The 19251-nt window shown below is 43.1% G+C and overlaps 1 protein-coding gene across 5 annotated transcripts in view; it reads left to right on the top strand.

Moving 5' to 3' along the window:
• CSMD2 (CUB and Sushi multiple domains 2) overlaps positions 1-16428 on the top strand; it is a 984984-nt gene extending 968556 nt beyond the window's left edge. For 4 of the 5 annotated variants that reach the window (XM_067473669.1, XM_067473670.1, XM_060784609.2 and 1 more), the window contains 5 exons: positions 432-544; positions 1791-1878; positions 4162-4300; positions 12365-12543; positions 15275-16428. In XM_067473669.1, the coding sequence (XP_067329770.1) occupies positions 432-544; positions 1791-1878; positions 4162-4300; positions 12365-12524 (500 nt within the window). In that variant the 3' untranslated portion in view covers positions 12525-12543; positions 15275-16428. The remainder of the gene's footprint in view (positions 1-431; positions 545-1790; positions 1879-4161; positions 4301-12364; positions 12544-15274) is intronic. The other variant, XM_060784605.2, reaches the window with a different exon arrangement.
• Positions 16429-19251: the final 2823 nt, after the last annotated feature.

Below are 19251 nucleotides of genomic sequence, written 5' to 3'. Positions count from 1 at the left end.
AAAAGAGGCAACCTTTTGCAGCTCTTTGTTTTCTCCATTCATAATAATATAGAATCACCATGTACAGACATGGACAACTAAATAAACGAAACACTAGACAACAAGAGGAAGGCTTGCCTGAGATTTACACATTTTCCTCCCTAGCAATAGGAGTGCCACAGCAAATTAATCTCCCGCTTTCCTTTTTAAAGATGACCAATGAAAAAAAGTATACAACATGCATGTTGCGAAAAGCACATAGCATGACAACCAGAAATTTTTGCTTCTTCAAAATAAATGCTAAATCTAGTTTGACCCATGGAACAGCTCCAGAACCTAAGCTTACTGGACTGCTGCTTTCTCAAACTAGTGTAATTCTCTCTGTTTCTTATTTCTTAACCAAGTATAGCATAAGTCTGTAAAAATCCAATCACCCCTTTGCTTTTTTATAGGTATTTACAAAAGAGAAGATGTTCATCTTCTTCTCCAGGTGTACCAGATTACAGGGCCAGTGGACATCTTCATGAACAAATTTAAGAATGATAAATGGGCATTAGATGGACATGTAAGTACTGGTGCTAGTTGGCGTATTGGCTCATTGCTTTAGTCAGGAATGGGAAACATAAAGCCTTCTGGATATTATTGGATTGCATATTCCTGGAAGCATCTATAATGGGAAGGAATACTGGGAGTTGAGGTCCAACAACTCCTGGGGGGCTTCATGATCCCCACCCCTGATTAAGGCCTGTCTTGGTTTAGTGAATGTTGGACTAGGAATCTAGGAGACCAGGGTTCAAATCCCTCCAAAGCCATGGAAAGCTACTGGGTGGCTTTGAGCAAGTCAATCTCTCCCCACATGAAGCAAAAGGCAAAAGGCAAAACACCTCTGTACAATCCTTGCCAAGAAAAAAAATCCAAGATAGGATCTCCATAAGCCTGAAATTACTTGAAGGCATATGACATCAATCAATAGAAAATATGATATTGTTATGATATTATTATTATTATTATTATTACCATTGTCATTGCCCTTGACCAAGGGCAAAATGGATGGATGGTATCCTTGAAGTGACTGGCTTGACTTTGAAGGAGCTGGGGGTGGCCACAGCCAACAGGGAGCTCTGGCCTGGGCTGGTCCATGAGGTCCCAAAGAGTCGGATGCGACTGAACGAATAAACAACAACAACAACATGATGGTCATCTTCATCATGGTCATTAGAAAAGACCGTATTTTTGCCTACTTATATTGTTTTATTCTACCTTTTGTGGGAACTTTTGGAAGAAAAGTATGGAACTCCTCATTTCCAGGAGGACTGGACCTGTGGTTTAACTTGCCTGCATCAAAACAAACCCTTTCAATGATTTTCTAAGATCCTCCAAGAGGTTGTATGGTAGTGGTTCTCAATCTGTGGGTCCCCAGGTGTTTTGACCTACAACTCCCAGAAATCCCAGCCAGTTTGCCAGCTGTTGAGATTTCTGGCAGTTGAAGGCCAAAACAACTGGGAACGCACAGGTTGAAAACCACTGTTGTATGGTATGTGCCCACCAGGGCTCGCCATACAACCTCACTGTAGGGCCTAAAAAATAACTCTCTAGGAATGTGTAGGGTCCTCCAGCTGGACCCTACAGTAACTTCCAGCAGGTGTTGTTCATTTCATTAGGGTTCACTATTATCCACAATTTCCTGTTTCCGTGATAAATTCAGGGACATATCCCCATGGATTGGTTCATATACTCAAATTCACATGACAAAATCTTCATGCAGCAAACGGTATCTGATTATGACCTTTCCTTGTCTTTCCTGGTTGCAGGTCAGTCCAGAGTCATCCAGTGGGACATTTGTCTACCAGGGTTTTGTACATGGCAAAGGGTTTGGACAGTTTGGCCTCCAGAGGCTAGGTGAGCATTTCTATGCCCATTTTAATTTTAATGGGTTTTTATACAGAATTGCATTCTATCCCTGGTGTGTACATATGAAATTTGCATACAGCAATATAACAATAAGGGGAGATTTCAATTTAAGTGTAAATATATGTGTTGGGTGAACTATCAGATGTGATTTGATTTTTGCTGGATTGCTGTCTTGCATATAAATTATACAAAATGAACAGATTTGCATGGTATCTTATTGGCTTGCTTGTTCCAATTACATTGCTTCATCTCTTCTCATTTGCTAGTAATGGACAAGCAACTGTGCAAAGCACTGGAGCCTTTGTCCCAACTATGGGAAATTACATTCAATCTAAGGCTTTGATTTCCACAAGCGTTGTAGAATCAGAGATCATCATGGGAATTGTGAGAGCTTAGAAGCTTGCTTTTACAAAAACAAAGCATGAGTGTGGATGTCCATAGGATACTTAATTCTACACCTAGTATCATATATTGCTCTTTTACATAACTCATACACAATCGCACTTGTGTGCATCTGTGTTAAGAATGTGCGAATTACCTTTCTGATCTCGGAAATTAAGGAGAGTCCGCCCTGGTTAGTACTTGTATGGAAAACTGTTGGTGGTATACCAAGTTCTGTAGATTATATTTCAGAGGAAGGAACTAGCAAAACTAACTCTGAACACTCCTAGCCTAAGTTGGTTCTGGCCCAACTTGCCTGTCCAAACATATCTCCCCTTACGAACCACTGAGGACTTTAAGATCATCTGGGGAGGCCCTGCTCTCGGTCCCGCCTTTGTCACAAGCACGTTTGGCAGGGATGAGAGACAACGCCTTCTCAGTGGTGGCCCCTTGGCTATAGAACGCCCTCCCTAGGGAGATCAGATCTGCTCCCTCCCTCTTGATGTTTCGGAGGCAAATTAAAACATGGTTATTTGAGCAAGCGTTTACAAATACAGAGTAGCTAATATAGGAAATTGAATGACCTGACAATGGAATTAGACAATGCTTGAGAATAATGAGACACTCGTGATGTTGTTTTTATTGCTTTTGTGATGTCTTATACTGTTTAATGTTTTTTATCTATATTATGTTTTATGTATACTGATTTGTTGGAAACCGCCTTGAGTCGCCAATTAGCTGAGAAAGGCGGTATACAAATACAATAAATAAATAAATAAATAAAAGAACCCTATGAAATCCATGGTGTGATCATCACAAGCCAACAGGTGACTTGAAGGCACCATCACATGCCAAAAGTTCACCAACAGCAGTCCTACATATTAAGAAGAGGCACTAGTGAATAATCAGCCCTATGGATAGGTGATTCCTGTCTAGGTGGGTAGATTTGGACCAAATGAGAATGAGGCTCCCAGCTGATTCTGACAGGGAAACCATACACTGAAGAAGGTCTCCTCCTGTTCTACTCCCTCCATCCCTAACTTCCAGGAGATGTGGTTCCTAGGGGGTTCCCTAATGGGTAGTTCCTCAGGTCCTCCAACAGTGAGTTAGGTAGACTGGCAAGTGAATAGTTGGGGATGCAAGGAAGAGAATAAAGTATCCCTTTGGTACCCAGGTGGGGAAAGGGGATGACTCTTCTGTGCCTGGATTTGCCAATACAGTTGCCCAACAGACGTTGGAAGGACTTTTATCCTCTGCTTCTAGTCAGGCCACTTCCCTGTCACCTGAGGAGTCCAGGTTCTTAATCTTGCATTCTAAACAGCAATTTTCTTTTTCTATTCAAAATATTTACTGAGATTTCAAATCATGATTATCATAATGGGAGAGTTATATTGATTGATACTAGGGTTTGATAACAACACACAATGGTATCTGTTTTTCTTCCCTGCACCCACCCCAGTGGATTTTGGTATAGCCAACACAAAGCAATGTGACATCACTTTGGGACACCATTTTGGCTAATATTTACTGATTCCCGCCCCCCCCCCTTTTTTTTTTAGGAGGCTTGGGGAATTAGTGGGGGAAAATAATTACATGTTTTGGTGGCTTTGGAAGCTTTTGACTGGTTTGGAGGCACAAAGCAATCTCAAAAATTGTCCCATTTTTTAAAAAAGACATTTTTAAATGGTCATATGACTAATCAAATAAATTATTATGATTATGATTATGATTATTATTTCATTGAGGATGGGTCTGGGGTTCTGTAGGGCTTCTGGGTTGTCCCTTGTTTGACCACCCCAATATACACTTGACACATATTGAAAGACAGTTCCCAACTTCTCTATCCTAAGAAAATATAGCTTCCCAGACTTACTTGATTTTCCTTTTCAGACAGTAGCATCAACGAACAAGATTCTGAATCAATGGGACATCCGTTCGCCTCCAACAGCAGCTCGGTGGCAGCTGCAATCCTCGTGCCTTTCATTGCCCTGATTATTGCAGGGTTTGTGCTCTATCTCTACAAGCACAGGTGAGTCCCTGGAAACAAGACAAGGCAAAAAAATGAAAACGAAGTGTTTTGTAGGCGCTAAGCCAAGGGCCACTATGGGTTCAGTGTTGGGCTAGGAATCTGAGAGGCTAAAGTTTAAATTCCATGCACTCTACATGGGACTGCTTTTGAAGACAGCTCGGAAACTGCAATTGGTACAAAGATCGGTAGCCAGATTTCTAACTGGAGCCAGCTATAGAAAGCACACAATGCCCCTATTAAAGCAGCTCTATTGGCTGCCGATAAGTTTCCAGTCTCAATTTAAAATGCAAGTTATTACCTATAAAGCCCTAAACGGTTCAGGCCCTGACCGTCTTCATGACCACATCCCTCTCCCCCCCCCCCCCCCCCACATGTACCTGCGTGAGTGTTAAGATCTGCTGAGAAGGTCCTTCTCATGGTCCCGCCACCATCAGAAGCTTGTTTGGTGGGGATGAGGGAGAGGGCCTTCTTGGTGGTGGCCCCGGCTTTGGAACATCCTTCCCAGGGAGATTTGACAGCCCGCCCGCCCCCCACACATTGTCCTCCTTCCATAGGGATTTGAAGACTTGGATGTTTAAACAAGTCTTTGAGAATGTCTAGCCCCAATGGTCTGCAATTAATAACACAGCATTGTACTGTCATCCCATGCCCTTGTTTCTTAGCTACAATTTGCACTATCCCATTGTTAGGGACCCCCAATTCAGGGTCCCTGCATTGGGTCCGGTCGCAGAAGGCAGAAAGACACCCAGTCTCAGGAAAAGTACAAACGCAAGGTTTATTTCGTCATGATCATGAGACGGCCAGCCATACCAAACACGCAGGTCTTGGTACTTTGAAGAGGCTGCCACTCCAGTGTCTCTCAGACACACATTATATAGACAAGACCCTTTGGCACTGCAGCAAAAGTTATCCAATTACAAACTACCACCTATGCTTAATTCTTTATTTAGCACATTGACTAACTAACGTCTCTAATTCCTTATTTGGCATATTAACTAACCGACTTCTTGCAAATCACATTTCTTGACAATGGAAAGTAGCTCTTTCCCCCATATATGGCAATAGACACTTTGTCAGACTTTTAGCCTTCTGCTTGAACTGTCTTGTGAAAGTTGTTGATTGCACATGTTTCTTACGTGCTAACCACAAATGTTCCAGACAAGACAGACCCTTAGTGGAAGCTCATTTCTAAATACAGAGGGGGTACATTTTAACTTTGATTTCTCTAGTTTCATGATTATTGCCCTATCACCATTCCTTTGTCTTGTTTACAGTTTGGCCATGTCTCATGGCAGTTGTCACCATAGATTATTGGACATTGTTCTGAGTTTTAAATTGTTGTTTTGTATGCTCTTGGTTTTCCTTTTTTGTATTGTACTGTGCGTTTATTATTTATTTACAGTATTTGTATACCGCTTTTCTCACCCTTCGAGAAAATGGAGACAGAGTACAAAAATAAAGTTATGACATAGTGACCGTGAATAAGAGAATTTCGGGCATGAGTATTTGTGAGACAATATGTGCGTTTGTCCTCTTTGTGGGACACTGTGCAGAAATAGATATATGTATAGGGAAATATGAACCCATTACAAATTCCATCACAGTGCTGGCAGAATTTATAGATGGCAAGACATGAAGATAAAAAGGTCACAGAGAGACTTTACCCAACTGGGTTGTCTAATAATATGACCTATACCCTGTTGGTTAACCAGAACCAAAGCAGACCCACTGAATGGTGCATCAATACAGAGGTAAAAAAAAACCCCATGGTTGCAATGAATCTGTCCTAATCAGGACTAACAACAGGGTTTAGGCCGACGTGTCAAAATGCTGTGATGAACACAGAGATTAGTCTGCGAGGAAAAAATGTCCCCAGGGAAAGAAATTATCTTGCAATACCTTGCAAAGAACACAAATCAGTATTGCTGCCTTGCTCTTTTTCTCGCTATGGTCTGCCAGATGCCTCCAGGGAAACTCACAGCCAGAACAAGGTGGAGATAAGGCACACAGAGATTGTTCCCATAATATGCCTCCCAACAGTTGATAATCAGAAGGATCCTTGGAGGAAACTTTGGAAAGCAAAGGTGCCATTCTGAGGGTGTTTATATACCCGTTAATAAATCTGTTTCCTGTCAGTTTATCTAAAAGCCTGTTGCAGTAAAAATCCACAACTTAATTAACCGATGTAGTTGGTGTTGTGTGCCTTTAAATCATTTTATGACTCACGGAGACCCTAAGATCATAGGCTTTCGGGGCACTATGTGTTCACAGAAGGCTTACCATTACCTGTCTCTGGGGCCCCTTCTACACTTCCAAATAAAATCCAGATTTACACTTCCAAATAAAATCCAGACTATCTGTTTTGAATGGGATTATATGGCAGTGTCGATTCATATAATCTAGTTCAAAGCAGATAATTTGAGTTATCTGCTTTGATAATCTGGATTATATGGCACTATAGAAGGGGCCCTAGAATCAAAGGGCCCTTCCAGACAGGTCCTATATCCCAGGATGTGATCCCAGATTTTCTGTTTATCCCACATTATCTGGTAGTGCAGACTCATATAATCCAGTAGGAGCCCCCGGTGACGCAATGGATTAAACCCTTGTTCCAGCAGGACTGCTGACCAAAAGGTCAGCGGTTTGAATCCAGGGAGCAGGGTGAGCTCCTGTCTGTCAGTTCCAGCTTCCCGTTCGGGGACATGAGAGAAGCCTCCGACAGGAAGGTAAAACATCAAAACATCCAAGTGTCCCCTGGGCAACGTCCTTGCAGACAGCCAATTCTCTCACACCAGAAGCGACTTGCAGTTTCTCAAGTCACTCCTGACACTATATATATCCTAGGATATAGGACCTATCTAGAAGGGCCCCTAGTCCAACTCTCAAACCACTGCACTCTAATGGCTCCTCTATAGTATTGGTATTTCAATGTGTATCCCACAAATTTTCCCATTGAGCTCAAGTCTGCGAATTTAAATCATATGACCCATACCTTATTGGTTAGCCCCAATTGGAGTAGACCAATTGAATCTGTTACACTATGGGCCCTTCTACACTGCCATATAATCCAGAATATCAAGGTTGATAATCCTCATTATCTACTTTGAGCTGGATTATATGAGTCTACACTGCCATATGATCCAGTTCAAAGCAGATAATCTGGATTTTCCACAGATGTGTAGGCCAGGAGAAACTATGTAGAGAAATTTGGAGAAAAAAAATCTGTTCCTGGTTTGAAAGTTTTATTTCCTGTATAATTGTACAGTACTTACTATGAAAGTAGTTGTTATACTCCAGAAACTTCATTTTTGTGGCTATGTTGACTTGGTTGAGACTTTATGAGATATTCATTGAAAAACTATAGCAAAACGTGCTGCAGGATGTCCTGCAAAACAAAAGTTTTGCAGTTTAATAAACTTTGCCCATGTCTTTATGATAGAACCAATTATGAAATGACATTTATAACCCAGAAACAAAAATCATGTCACACAGTGTTATTTATTCCTCTGCTCTCACAAAAACCCTGCAAAAGGAAAGCCAGACTCAGGGAGAGAGTGCTCAAGCCAAGGTCACCTTGTGACCATCATGAGGACTTCAGGCATATGCTCAAGTCCTCATTAGGGGCGTTGATGCTTCACTGGTCCTGCCAGATTGCTATGAAGCACATTTTTAAATATGCACATTGTTTTATGAGCTGGAAGCCTGAAAAATACTCAAGGTAAAATACCCATTGTCTTGCAAACATTTTGAGAATGTGCAAATGCACACTTCTGTCAAAACCTGATGAAAAGTCCTTCTATCCCTGTGTTGGAATACCGTATAGCAGGTAAAGGCCTGTACATTGTACAATAAAGGGCTTTGCATAGTAGTTTGAACATTGGACGACAGCTCTGCACAAGTAAAGGTAAAGATAAAGATGTATTGTCGAAGGCTTTCATGGGCAGAATCACTGGGTTGTTGTAGGGTTTTTTGGGCTATATGGCCATGTTCTAGAGGCATTCTAGGTGTGAATGTGAATGAATGTTTCAACTCATCACCTTGATTAGCATTTGATGGCATTTGATGGCCTGGCAGTTGTTTGGTGTGGCTTGTTAGTGCCTGGGCAATCTTTTGTTGAGAGGTGATTAGATGTCCCTGATTGTTTCCTCTCTGTTGTTTTGCAACATTTTAGCAAAATTTCTTGCTGCACAGTTACAAAGCCATATTGGGCTCACTGCACACTACATCAAGGACTCAGCCCACTTCATAGAAAAAATCAGCAATCTCAAGCTCACACCTAGCTCCAACAGACAAGAGTTCTTTGTCCCGTCCTGGTCATTCAGCAGATATATAAACCCATTTTCCTAGTTCCAACAGACCTCACTACCTCTGAGAATGCTTGCCATAGATGCAGGCGAAATGTCAGGAGAGAATCCCTCTAGAACATGGCCATATAGCCCGAAAAAACCTACAACAACCCAGTAAAGGTAAAGGTTTTTCCCTGACATTAAGTCCAGTCGTGTCTGACTCTGGCAGTTGGTGCTCATCTCCATTTCTCAGGAGAAGGGCAGGCATTGTCTATAGATGCCTCCAAGGTCATGTGCCCAGCATGACTGCATGGAATGCCATTACTTTCCCACCGGAGCGATACCTATTGATCTACGTGGGGTTGCCTTTGAAGACTGTCCAGAGGCTTCAACTAGTCCAACAGGCAGCAGCCAGATTACTCACCGGAGCGCCATACAGGGAGCATACCACCCCCCTGCTGCATCAGCTCCACTGGTTACCGGTCCACCTCCGAGCACAATTCAAAGTACTGGTTTTGGCCTATAAAACCCTATACGGCTCCGGCCCAGCTTACTTATCTGAATGTATCTCTCTCTACGTTCCACCTCGTAATTTAAGATCTACTGGGGAGGCCCTGCTTTCGGTCCCACCGGCGTCACAAACGCGTCTGGTGGGGACGAGGGACAGGGCCTTCTCAGTGGTGGCCCCTTGCTTGTGGAATTCGCTCCCCAATGAGATTAGATCGGCATCCTCCCTCCTCACTTTTAGGAAAAAACTAAAATCGTGGTTTTGGAGTCAGGCTTTCGGCTAGTGGACTTAGCAGCACTTAGATACTGATTATGACAATAGGAAACGGATATGTGATTTTGATTAGGCGACTATGTTAGTATATGAATATTGATTTTAATTAATGTTATTGTTAATTTTCTATGTATTTGATTTTATGTTGTATTGATATTATGGCATTGAATTGTTGCCCATGTAAGCCGCCCTGAGTCCCCCCTCGGGGGTGAGAAGGGCGGGGTAGAAGCGATGGAAATAAATAAAATACTTACTGCTAGGTTGGCAGAAACTGGGCCTAACAGCGGGAACTCACCCTGCTCCCTGGATTCAAACCTGCAGCCTTTTGGTCAACAAGTTCAGCAGCTCAGTGCTTTAACCCACTGTGCCACCGGGAGCTCCTGTTGTACAACTCTGGACAATAGGTTCAAATCCCTGCTCAGTCATGCAACCAACCTGGAGTAAGTCACACACTTTCAACCTCAGGTAAACTTCACAATAGGGTTGCCTTAAGGATGCTCTAAGTCAAAAAACAACTAGAAGGCACACAACATCAATAAAAAAATCCCAAGACAAAATAGCTTGATCAGTTGTTAGTTTTCTCTACATACAAAGAGACGTGTCCTCCATCAGACTCTATGGTACTTTTCCTCACATGGGAAGTAGAAAGTGTGAAGAACAACTGCTGTTCATATAGAACAGGCATGGGCAAACACAGGCCTGGGGGCCAGATGCACCTCTTGGGCTCTTTTCTCAGGCCCTCTTCTCTCACACCATCGTGTTCTTCCTTCCTCCTTTCATCTCTTATTTACCTCCCTCTTTCTCCATCCCTTCTTCCTTCTCTCTCATTCTCCTTCCTTCCCTTTTGTCTTTCCTTCCTTCTCTCTTTCCTCCCTCCCTCCATTCCCTTCCACCCTTCCTTCCTTCCATCCTTCTCTCCCTCCCTCCCTCCCTCCCTCCCTCCTCTCTTTCCTTCTTCCATTCCTCCTGGGGATGGTTAGCTAGGAGAAGAGACGGTTGAGAGGGAACACGAGAACCATGTTTCACAGTTTAAAAGGGTGTCCCATTGAGGAGAAGGAGGAGGAGGAAGAGGAGGAGGGGGGGGGAACTGACTTTCTGATGCTCTAGAGACCAGGGCACAAGGGAGCAATTGTTTCAAATGCAGGGAAAGAAATTTAACTGACAAGATTAGGAAGAACTTCCTGAGAGTAAGAGCTGTTGGAAAGTGCCTTAGGCTCCCCGAGAGTGTGGTGGAGTCTCCTTCTCTGGAGGCTTTTCCGCAGAGGCTATGGGGAGTGTTTTGATTGTGCCTTCCTGCATAGCAGGAGGTTGGGCTGGATATATCAGTAGTAGGCAATATTATTATTATTTATTTTTATTATTAACTTTATTTATACCCCGCTAACATCTCCCGAAGGACTCGGTGCGGCTTACAAAAGGCCAAGGCCCTCAATAAAACAACAGCATAACACACACAACAATAAAACTCATAAAGCAAGGCAATAAACATTAACGCAATAACAATAAACATTAGAACGATAATACCACGACGCATTTAAAACTAAGGCCGGGCCAAATGTAATGATTTAAAAAGTGCTGGACATGACAGGTGAAATGTATAGGTTATTAGAGGTAGGTGCGATGTGCAGACAATCTTAAATCTCTAGTAAAGTGCATTTGGGACATGATGCTAGGAATTTCCTATTCTGGAAAGGCACACTGGAACAGTCACGTCTTCAAGCTCTTCCTAAAGACTGCCAATGTTGGGGCTTATCTGATGTCCTTGGGGAGAGAGTTCCAGAGTCGGGGGGCCACCACAGAGAAGGCCCTGTCCCTCGTCCCCACCAACCGCGCTTGTGACGCAGGTGGGATCGTGAGCAGGGCCTCTCCAGATGATCGGAGAGATCGTGTGGGTTCATATACGGAGATGTGGTCACGCAGGTAGGCAGGTCCCAAACCATTTAGGGCTTTGTAGGTAAGCACCTGCACCTTGAATTGGGACCAGAAAATGAACGGCAGCCAATGGAGCTCCTTAAACAGGAGGGTTGACCTCTCTCTGTAAATATGGGGTCTAAGGGATACACTTTTCTCTCCTGTCCACCATCTCATCATGACAAAGGCCAACCCTTTTGGGATCCAAACATTTGCCATCTTTCCTTCACATTCTGCCTCCCAAAGAGAAGAGGAAGGGGAGGCAAGGGCAGGGAAAGGACTTGGAAAGAACCCCCTCTCTCCCGGCCTGCCCACCCTACTCTAGCCTGCCATGCGGTCCCCAAGTTAGAAAATTTGCTCATGCCTGTGTGAACTCTCCACCTTGCTCAGATGGAGACCATCCATTAAGATGGAAATAATACCATATTTGAAAATATTTTAAAATTGTTGAAAAACATGTTTTTGTACTGAGTACTATGCCAAGTATCCTAGACTGATAGGAATCTTCAGAGTGTTGAAATTACTCTGTGCAAAATTCACATATAGTTCTTTTTGTGCAGAAACCAGCGTTTTTCTGCACAGAAAAATACTTTTTTCTCTGTAGAAAATATTCAATGCAGAAATATTACTTCCTGTGCAGAAAATGCTATTTTTGCTATTTGGAAAATGCTGCTGTCTATGCATGGCAACCAGGTACAATTTATGTACAGAATATATTTGAAATTATAGCAATGGCAATGACATCTCAACATGTCCTTGAGGTAGTGATGGGGTTGAAGTACTTCATCAGTGTCGCAGATGGACGATGAAAGCGACAGCTCCCCTGGTGGCCAGAAAAAGTTAAATAGCCTCTGACTGTTTGTCTGTATCTGTTGTGTGTCTTTGGCATTGAACGTTTGCCATATATGTGTACATTGTAATCCACCCTGAGTCTCCTGCGGGGTGAGAAGGGCGGAATATAAATACTGTAAATAAATAAATAATTCTGCCACTCACTCCTTTTTCGAGAATCTAGTTGTTGTGTTAACCACCCACCATGTTCTCTCTGTTTCCCTCCTATGTTTCTTTGACCCCCGTCTGGTTCAGAAGGAGACCGAAGGTGCCCTTCAATGGCTATGCTGGCCATGAAAACACCAACGTCCGAGGAACATTTGAAAACCCAATGTATGACCGCAACTTGCAGCCGACAGATATCATGGCCAATGAGGCAGAGTTTACAGTCAGCACGGTGTGCACTGCGGTATAGCATTTAAGAATTCTACGCAGTAAGTACCAGGTTCTCGTGTACAAATCACTACAGGCATAACTTTCAATCGCTAACCTCATTGCTTTCAAAATTCTCATTAAACCGACACTTTAATTGGATTTTTTTTTTCACTGACTCGGCCTTCAAATATGGTGACTAAATAACTTGAAAGATTGAGAAATTCTTGCTTCCAGGATCCCTTGACCAACTTTAAGGCTGCTGGGAGTTATGCTCAAAATATTTTTCTCTCTCTCTTTCTCTCAAGCTCTGCATAAATTTCCCCTTTTGCAGAAAATGTCACACCCAAAGAGACCATAAGTTGACCGTTGAATTTGTGGACAATTTGTGGGTGCCTTTTCAGGCATGAAGGATAAGGATGTATCAGTCATGAATCTACCTTTCTTTAACATTGCCATAACTGCAATATAATAATAATAATAATAATAATAATAATAATATGATATTATAATTATATATTAATTTACATGTAATATTACTAATAATATTACAATATAATGGTATAGTACAATATAGTAATATTTAATACTGATATTGTGCTATGCTAATAATATAATATATTGTATGTATATATATTTTGTAAGCTGCTCTGAGTCCCCTTCGGGGTTAGAAGGGCGCCATATAAATGTTGTAAATAAATAAATAAATATCTGCAACATTCAGAGCTCATGAATTTCAGATAACTATGTTCAGCAGTTTACTATTTGGGTATCTGCCCAACTCAGCCAAAACGCCATTAGTGATGTCAACCACAGTATCTGGGTTGCTGTAAGTTTTCTAGGATGCATGGCGATGCTCCAGAAGCATTCTCTCCTGTCGTTTTACCCACATCTATGGCAGGCATCCTCAGAGGTTGTGAGGTATGTTGGAAACTTGGCAAGTGGGATTTATCTATCTGTGGAATGTCCATGGTGGGAGAAAGAACCCTCATCTGTTAGAGGCAAATGTGAGTGTTAGCAAGCTTAATTAGCATTGAATGGCCTTTCAGCTTCAAAGCCTGGCTACTTCCTGCCTGGGAGGAGTCAGCCAAAGCAGAGCACTTGATGAACCAACCTGGACACAGCATATTATTTGAGAGCACAGAAATGCTGGACCACTCTAACAAATACCATGACAGAACATAGAGAAAGGAGGAAACCATGAAAATGAACAAAATCTGGTTACCAGTATTATTTTTTTAAAAAAAAAAAAACAACTCTAAAATCAGGACAGTAAATAAAGAACAACACAAAAAAGGGGGGGGGGGTGGGAATTCCAGACAAGAAACAATCGGGCAGAGGCGGCCCTAGGTAATTTTCAACGGTAAGCAAACAGTATTTTGGCGCCCCCCCCCCCCAACCAATCACTGATATATACTGATATATATTTTATGTTCGTCATGGGAGTTCTGTGTGCCATATTTGGTTCAATTCCATCATTGGTGGAGTTCAGAATGCTCTTTGATTGTAAGTGAACTATACATCCCAGTAACTACAACTCGCCTCAAGAGCGCCCCTGGGCAAAATCAACTATACTGCGAATGCTTACTTTGCGTAATGGGTTGAGCCACCCCTGCAATCGGGGCAAGCTAACACCTCCCAATAAAGAATTCCCCCAGGCAGGAAGCAGCCGGGATTTGAAGATGCAAGGCTATTCATTGTTAATCAAGGTGGCCAATTACAACCTCTGAGGATGCCTGCCATAGATACATGGGTGAAACATCAGGAGAGAATGCTCCTTGAACATGACCATATAGCCCGGAAAATTCACAGCAATTCACACCCATGAAAGCCTTCAACAACACAACCCTAGTATCCTTTCCTAGGAAGTGTTTATGGAAGTGTGCCTTCATGGTCTCTGAATGCCCCTTTATTTTTCTGAGTGTGGGACCCAGATCCATGATCTCACTCATGACCAAGGAAGAACTGTCAGTGTAGGAATTTGCTAGGACCTCCAGGCAATTCTTTGATTTGCTTCCCAGGAAATTAACATAGAGTAATCCTAGAGGACGTAGCAAATTCCTAAATGTAATATGTCTTTAGGATTTTTCTTAGTTCCCCAGGGGGACTCTATGGTATGTGGGAACTGGAAGTCAGGTAGTTTTAAGGTGTACAATCACATCCTTTGTTTACATAACGGAGATCTGGCCAGGAACATATCACTTGGCAGATAGAGGGGTCTTACCAAAGTATTACACAGCCCACCAAAAAACAAAACAAAACAAAACTTTGGTGTCTTTTGTTTTGTTTTTTGGTGGGCTGTGTAATACTTTGGTAAGACCCCTCTACAACAAAACTTTGGTGTCTTGGCTTTTTAGGCCTATTCCTGGAGTGCAGTTTTAGAATATTGCATTTGGATGGGAGGCATCAGATGTAGTTTCTTGGATATAGTTATCATGGTTTCTAATGGCAACAGCTCTAGGGGGAAACTGGTGCCATGTTTGGAAACAGCAGGTCAAGTATACCCATAAACAGGGCTAACGTTTGAGTCACTAAAATATCTACTGGCCAGTATTATTCTTCTAATAGTTCTTGCTTCCCTTGAAAGTACAATATAAATATTATCTTAAACAATATCATTGTGAGAACTAACAATTTATTAACTTACGTTCATTCTTTGTTGGTTGAACCTGGCTTTCCTTCTTTCATTTTCCAGATCTCTCTTCTCCTTCCTTCAACCATGATGTTGTTTCATGGCTGAGTTGGGCAGAGTCCCAAATAATAATCTTATTACATCTTTTTCTCCTTCTACAGCATGCTCCAGGGACAGAAGTCTCACTAGTGCCCAATGCTCCTCCTGGTTCATACTTGCCCATGATCATCCTTCCCAGAAACGTTGGGGCTGCAGAGTTGATATGGTGCCTTTGCGTTGATCCAGAGAGAGGGACATACAGAGAGAGAGAGAGACTGCCTTGCTGTTTATCACTGCTCCCCACCTTCATTGCCCATCTGTTCTGCCCTGCAGCTGATAATCAAACCAACCAAAGCATCCACTCCAGCCCTTGCATTGAGAACTTGGGGTGTCGACCTCCTCTCCCCTTCCCACCCGTGCCAATGCGGACTACCATCGTCCAAACATCTCCCGCTTCTGAGCCATTTCCTCGTAGATCCTGGCCATCTTGGCGACTGCTGCTCAGGAGCCGCATCAATACCCGCTTTTGGTGGATCATTATCTTTGTGGAGGAGGACATTGTGGCAATGCGGCTGAGGCCTAACAATATGCAGAACCTCATTGATAAAGGAAAGGGTGGACAAGCAAGAGGAAGTGAAGAAACTCCCATGGAGGAGACTTTGTGGAAGCAGAGAACCTGGGTCCGAAGAAAGCCCACCACGTTGAACTCAAACAGCAGGTTTAGCCTATGGAGAAAGTGTAGCTTGAGCTTCATATAGGCTAGTTCACTCCCTCCTCACCCCAATGTATGTAATTCGCTTCAATGTACCACTGCAAGCATCTGTAGTTTCTACAACACTTGATACTTTCTTCCAGCCCCAAAGTCAGTATCGTGCAATTTTAGGTAGCCTTACCTTTATTATTTGAGGGTCTGCTGCTGTTTGTTGGCTCTTGTTCCAGAAAATGAGTCCAAAATCCAAAACTACTGCTGCTTTCATCCTCACAGACCTCTACCAAGTAAGGAAATTTCCGTGGATGTAGTTTAAAATTGGGTAGTCATCTAGAGAAATCAAAAGTGTCTATTGGTTAGTACAGGGGTCCTCAAACTTTTTAATCAGAGGGCCAGGTCACAGTCCCTCAAACTGTTGGAGGGCCAGATTATAATTTGAAAAAAAACATGAATGAATTCCTAATGCACACTGCGCATATCTTATTTGTAGTGCAAAAAACACTTTAAAAGAATACAATCATTGAAATGAAGAACAATTTTGACAAATATAAACTTAATAGTATTTCAGTGGGAATCGTAGGGCTGCTTTTGGCTCATGAGATAGGATTGTTGTTTTTGTTGTGTGCTTTCAAGTTGTTTCAGACTTAGGTTGACCCTGAGCGAGGGCCAGGTAAATGACCTCGGAGGGCCGCATCTGGCCCTCGGGCCTTAGTTTGAGAACCCCTGGGTTAGTATCTATGATGCCACCAATCTCCAACACCCTTAATTTATTTTCCTGCTAACTGGGTTTTTCTCAGGGCTGGATTATGCTGGCTAGAGGATTCTGGGAATTGTCCTTGAAAAAAGTAACTTTTCCAAACTCTATGTTTGAAGGCAAAAGCACCCATGTTATTCTACCATGGCAGGATTGCTCTATAGCAGGTATGGGGCAACCCTGGACCGGGGGCCGCATCCGGCCCCTTGAGCTCTTTTCTCAGGCCCTCCTCTCTCTCGTCATTCTATCCTTCCTTCTCTCTTTCCTTCCTCCTTCACTCCTGCTCTTCCTTCCTTACCTCCCCCTTTCTCCCTCCCTCCTTTTCACCCTTTCCTCCTTCCATCCCTCTTTCTTCCCTCTTTCCCTCCTTCTCCTTCCCTTTTGTCTTTCCTTCCTCCTCTCTTTCCTCTCTCCCTCCATTCTCTTCTACCCTTCATTCCATCCTTCTCTTCCTCTCTCTTTTCATTCCTTCTCTTTTTTTCTTCCTTCTTTCCTCCTCGGGATGTTTAGCTGGGAGAAGAGAAGGTAGAGAGAGAACATGAGAACCATGTTTCATGATTTCAAAGGATGTCCCATTGAGGAAGAGGGCAGGAGAAAACTGACTTTCTGCTGCTCTAGAGATCAGGGCACAAGGGAGTAATGGGTTCAAATGGCAGGGAAAGGGATTCAATTGAAACATTAGGAAGAACTCCCTGAGAGAAAGAGCTGTCAGAGAGTGGCATAGGCTGCCTCAGAGAGTGATAGAGCCTCTTTCTGTGGATGCTTTTCCACAAGGACTTTATTGGGAGTGGTTTTATTATTATTTTATTATTTCTTGCACTTCTACCCCGCCCTTCTCAACCCCCGAGGGGGGACTCAGGGCGGCTTACAAAAGGCACAATTCGATGCCGGCACACAACAAGGTAAAAATAAGCATATGTAAACAGTAATTAAAACAATTAAAACAGTCCATTATACATCACACATCAAAAACATCACATCATCAAAATCTATAAAACTAATCTAATGCTCAGTGTTTGCCAACTCAGAGTTCATAAATTCAGTTTCACACAGTCAAGTCCATCAGTTGTCATCACTAGTTCTTTGTCTATCTGCCAGATTACCCAAAGGCCTGGTCCCAGATCCATGTTTTTAATTTCCTTCTAAATGAGAGGAGGGATGATGATGACCTAATTTCCCCGGGGAGCGAATTCCACAGGTGAGGGGCCACCACTGAGAAGGCCCTGCTCCTCATCCCCACCAACCTCACTTGTGATAGAGATAGGGCCGAGAGCAGGGCCTCCCCAGAAGATCCCGAGGCGGGACGTAGAAGGAGATACATTTGGACAGATACACTGGGCCGGAACCGTATAGGGTTTTGTAGGTCAAAACCAGCACTTTGAATTGTGCTCGGAATTGGATCGGCAGCCAGTGGAGCTGACATAGCAGAGGGGTGGTATGCTCCCTGTATGACGCTCCGGTGAGTAATCTGGCTGCCGCCCGCTGGACTAGTTGAAGTTTCTGAACTGTCTTCAAAGGCAACCCCACGTAGAGTGCGTTGCAGTAATCTATTCGGGATGTAACAAGAGCGTGGACCACTGTGGCCAGATCAGACTTCCCAAGGTACGGGCGCAACTGGCGCACAAGTTTTGATTGTGCCTTTCCAGCTCTCAGATTCTAGGATTCTATATCAGGAATAGGCAATACAAGGTCTAATGGATAAACTTTTTCTCTCCCGTCCACCATCTCATCCTGACCAAGACCAACCCTTCTGGGATCCAAACGTTTCCCATCTTTCCTTCACTTTCTGCTTCCAAAAGAGAAGAGGAAGGGGAGGAAAGGGCAGCGAGGGGGCTTGGAGAGAACCCCCTCCCTCCTGGTCCACCCACCCTGCTCTGACTTGCCATGCGGCCCCCAAACTAGAAAGTTTGCCCATGCCTGCTCTATAGTCTTGCCATTTTAGAAAAAAATAGCACTAGGAAATACTTTTTTTCCTATGGCATGCAGGGGTGGCTCAACCCATTACGCAAAGTAAGCATTCGCAGTAGAGTTGATTTTGCCCAGGGGCGCTCTTGAGGCGCTCTTGGGGGGAAATAGACCTTGACATATGCAAGTTGTAGTTACTGGGATGTATAGTTCACCTACAATCAAAGAACATTCTGAACTCCACCAATGATGGAACTGAACCAAATATGGCACACAGAACTCCCACGATGAACAGAAAATATATATCAGTGATTGGTTGGGTGGGGGGGGCTAAATACCGCTTGCTTACCACTGAAAATTACCTGGGGCCGCCTCTGATGGCATGATAAACATTCCATGCCTATTTTATTACATTCTAGGTAGTATGTTGCTCAGTCCAGAATCCTGAGTACTCAGAAACCCTCTGAAGGAAAACAAATAGGACAAATATTTATTTATTTATTTCACAGTTTTCTATACCGAGCTTCTCAACCTCATTGAGGGACTCAGCCCGGTTTCCAGCCATAAAAAACATATACACAATTACAAAAACAACTTTAAAAACACTATATATAAAACTACAGTGGTCAGTCGTCCTATTAAGATGGATCTACATCAACTTCCATCCAGGGTCCTATGGTGTTGTCTCATTCATCGAAGGCCTGACTCCACAGCCACGTCTTCACCCGTTT

This window comes from Anolis sagrei, chromosome X (assembly GCF_037176765.1).
Source record: "Anolis sagrei isolate rAnoSag1 chromosome X, rAnoSag1.mat, whole genome shotgun sequence".
In the NCBI taxonomy this organism is placed as follows: domain Eukaryota; kingdom Metazoa; phylum Chordata; class Lepidosauria; order Squamata; family Dactyloidae; genus Anolis; species Anolis sagrei.
This window is presented reverse-complemented; position numbering and strand designations above follow the sequence as displayed.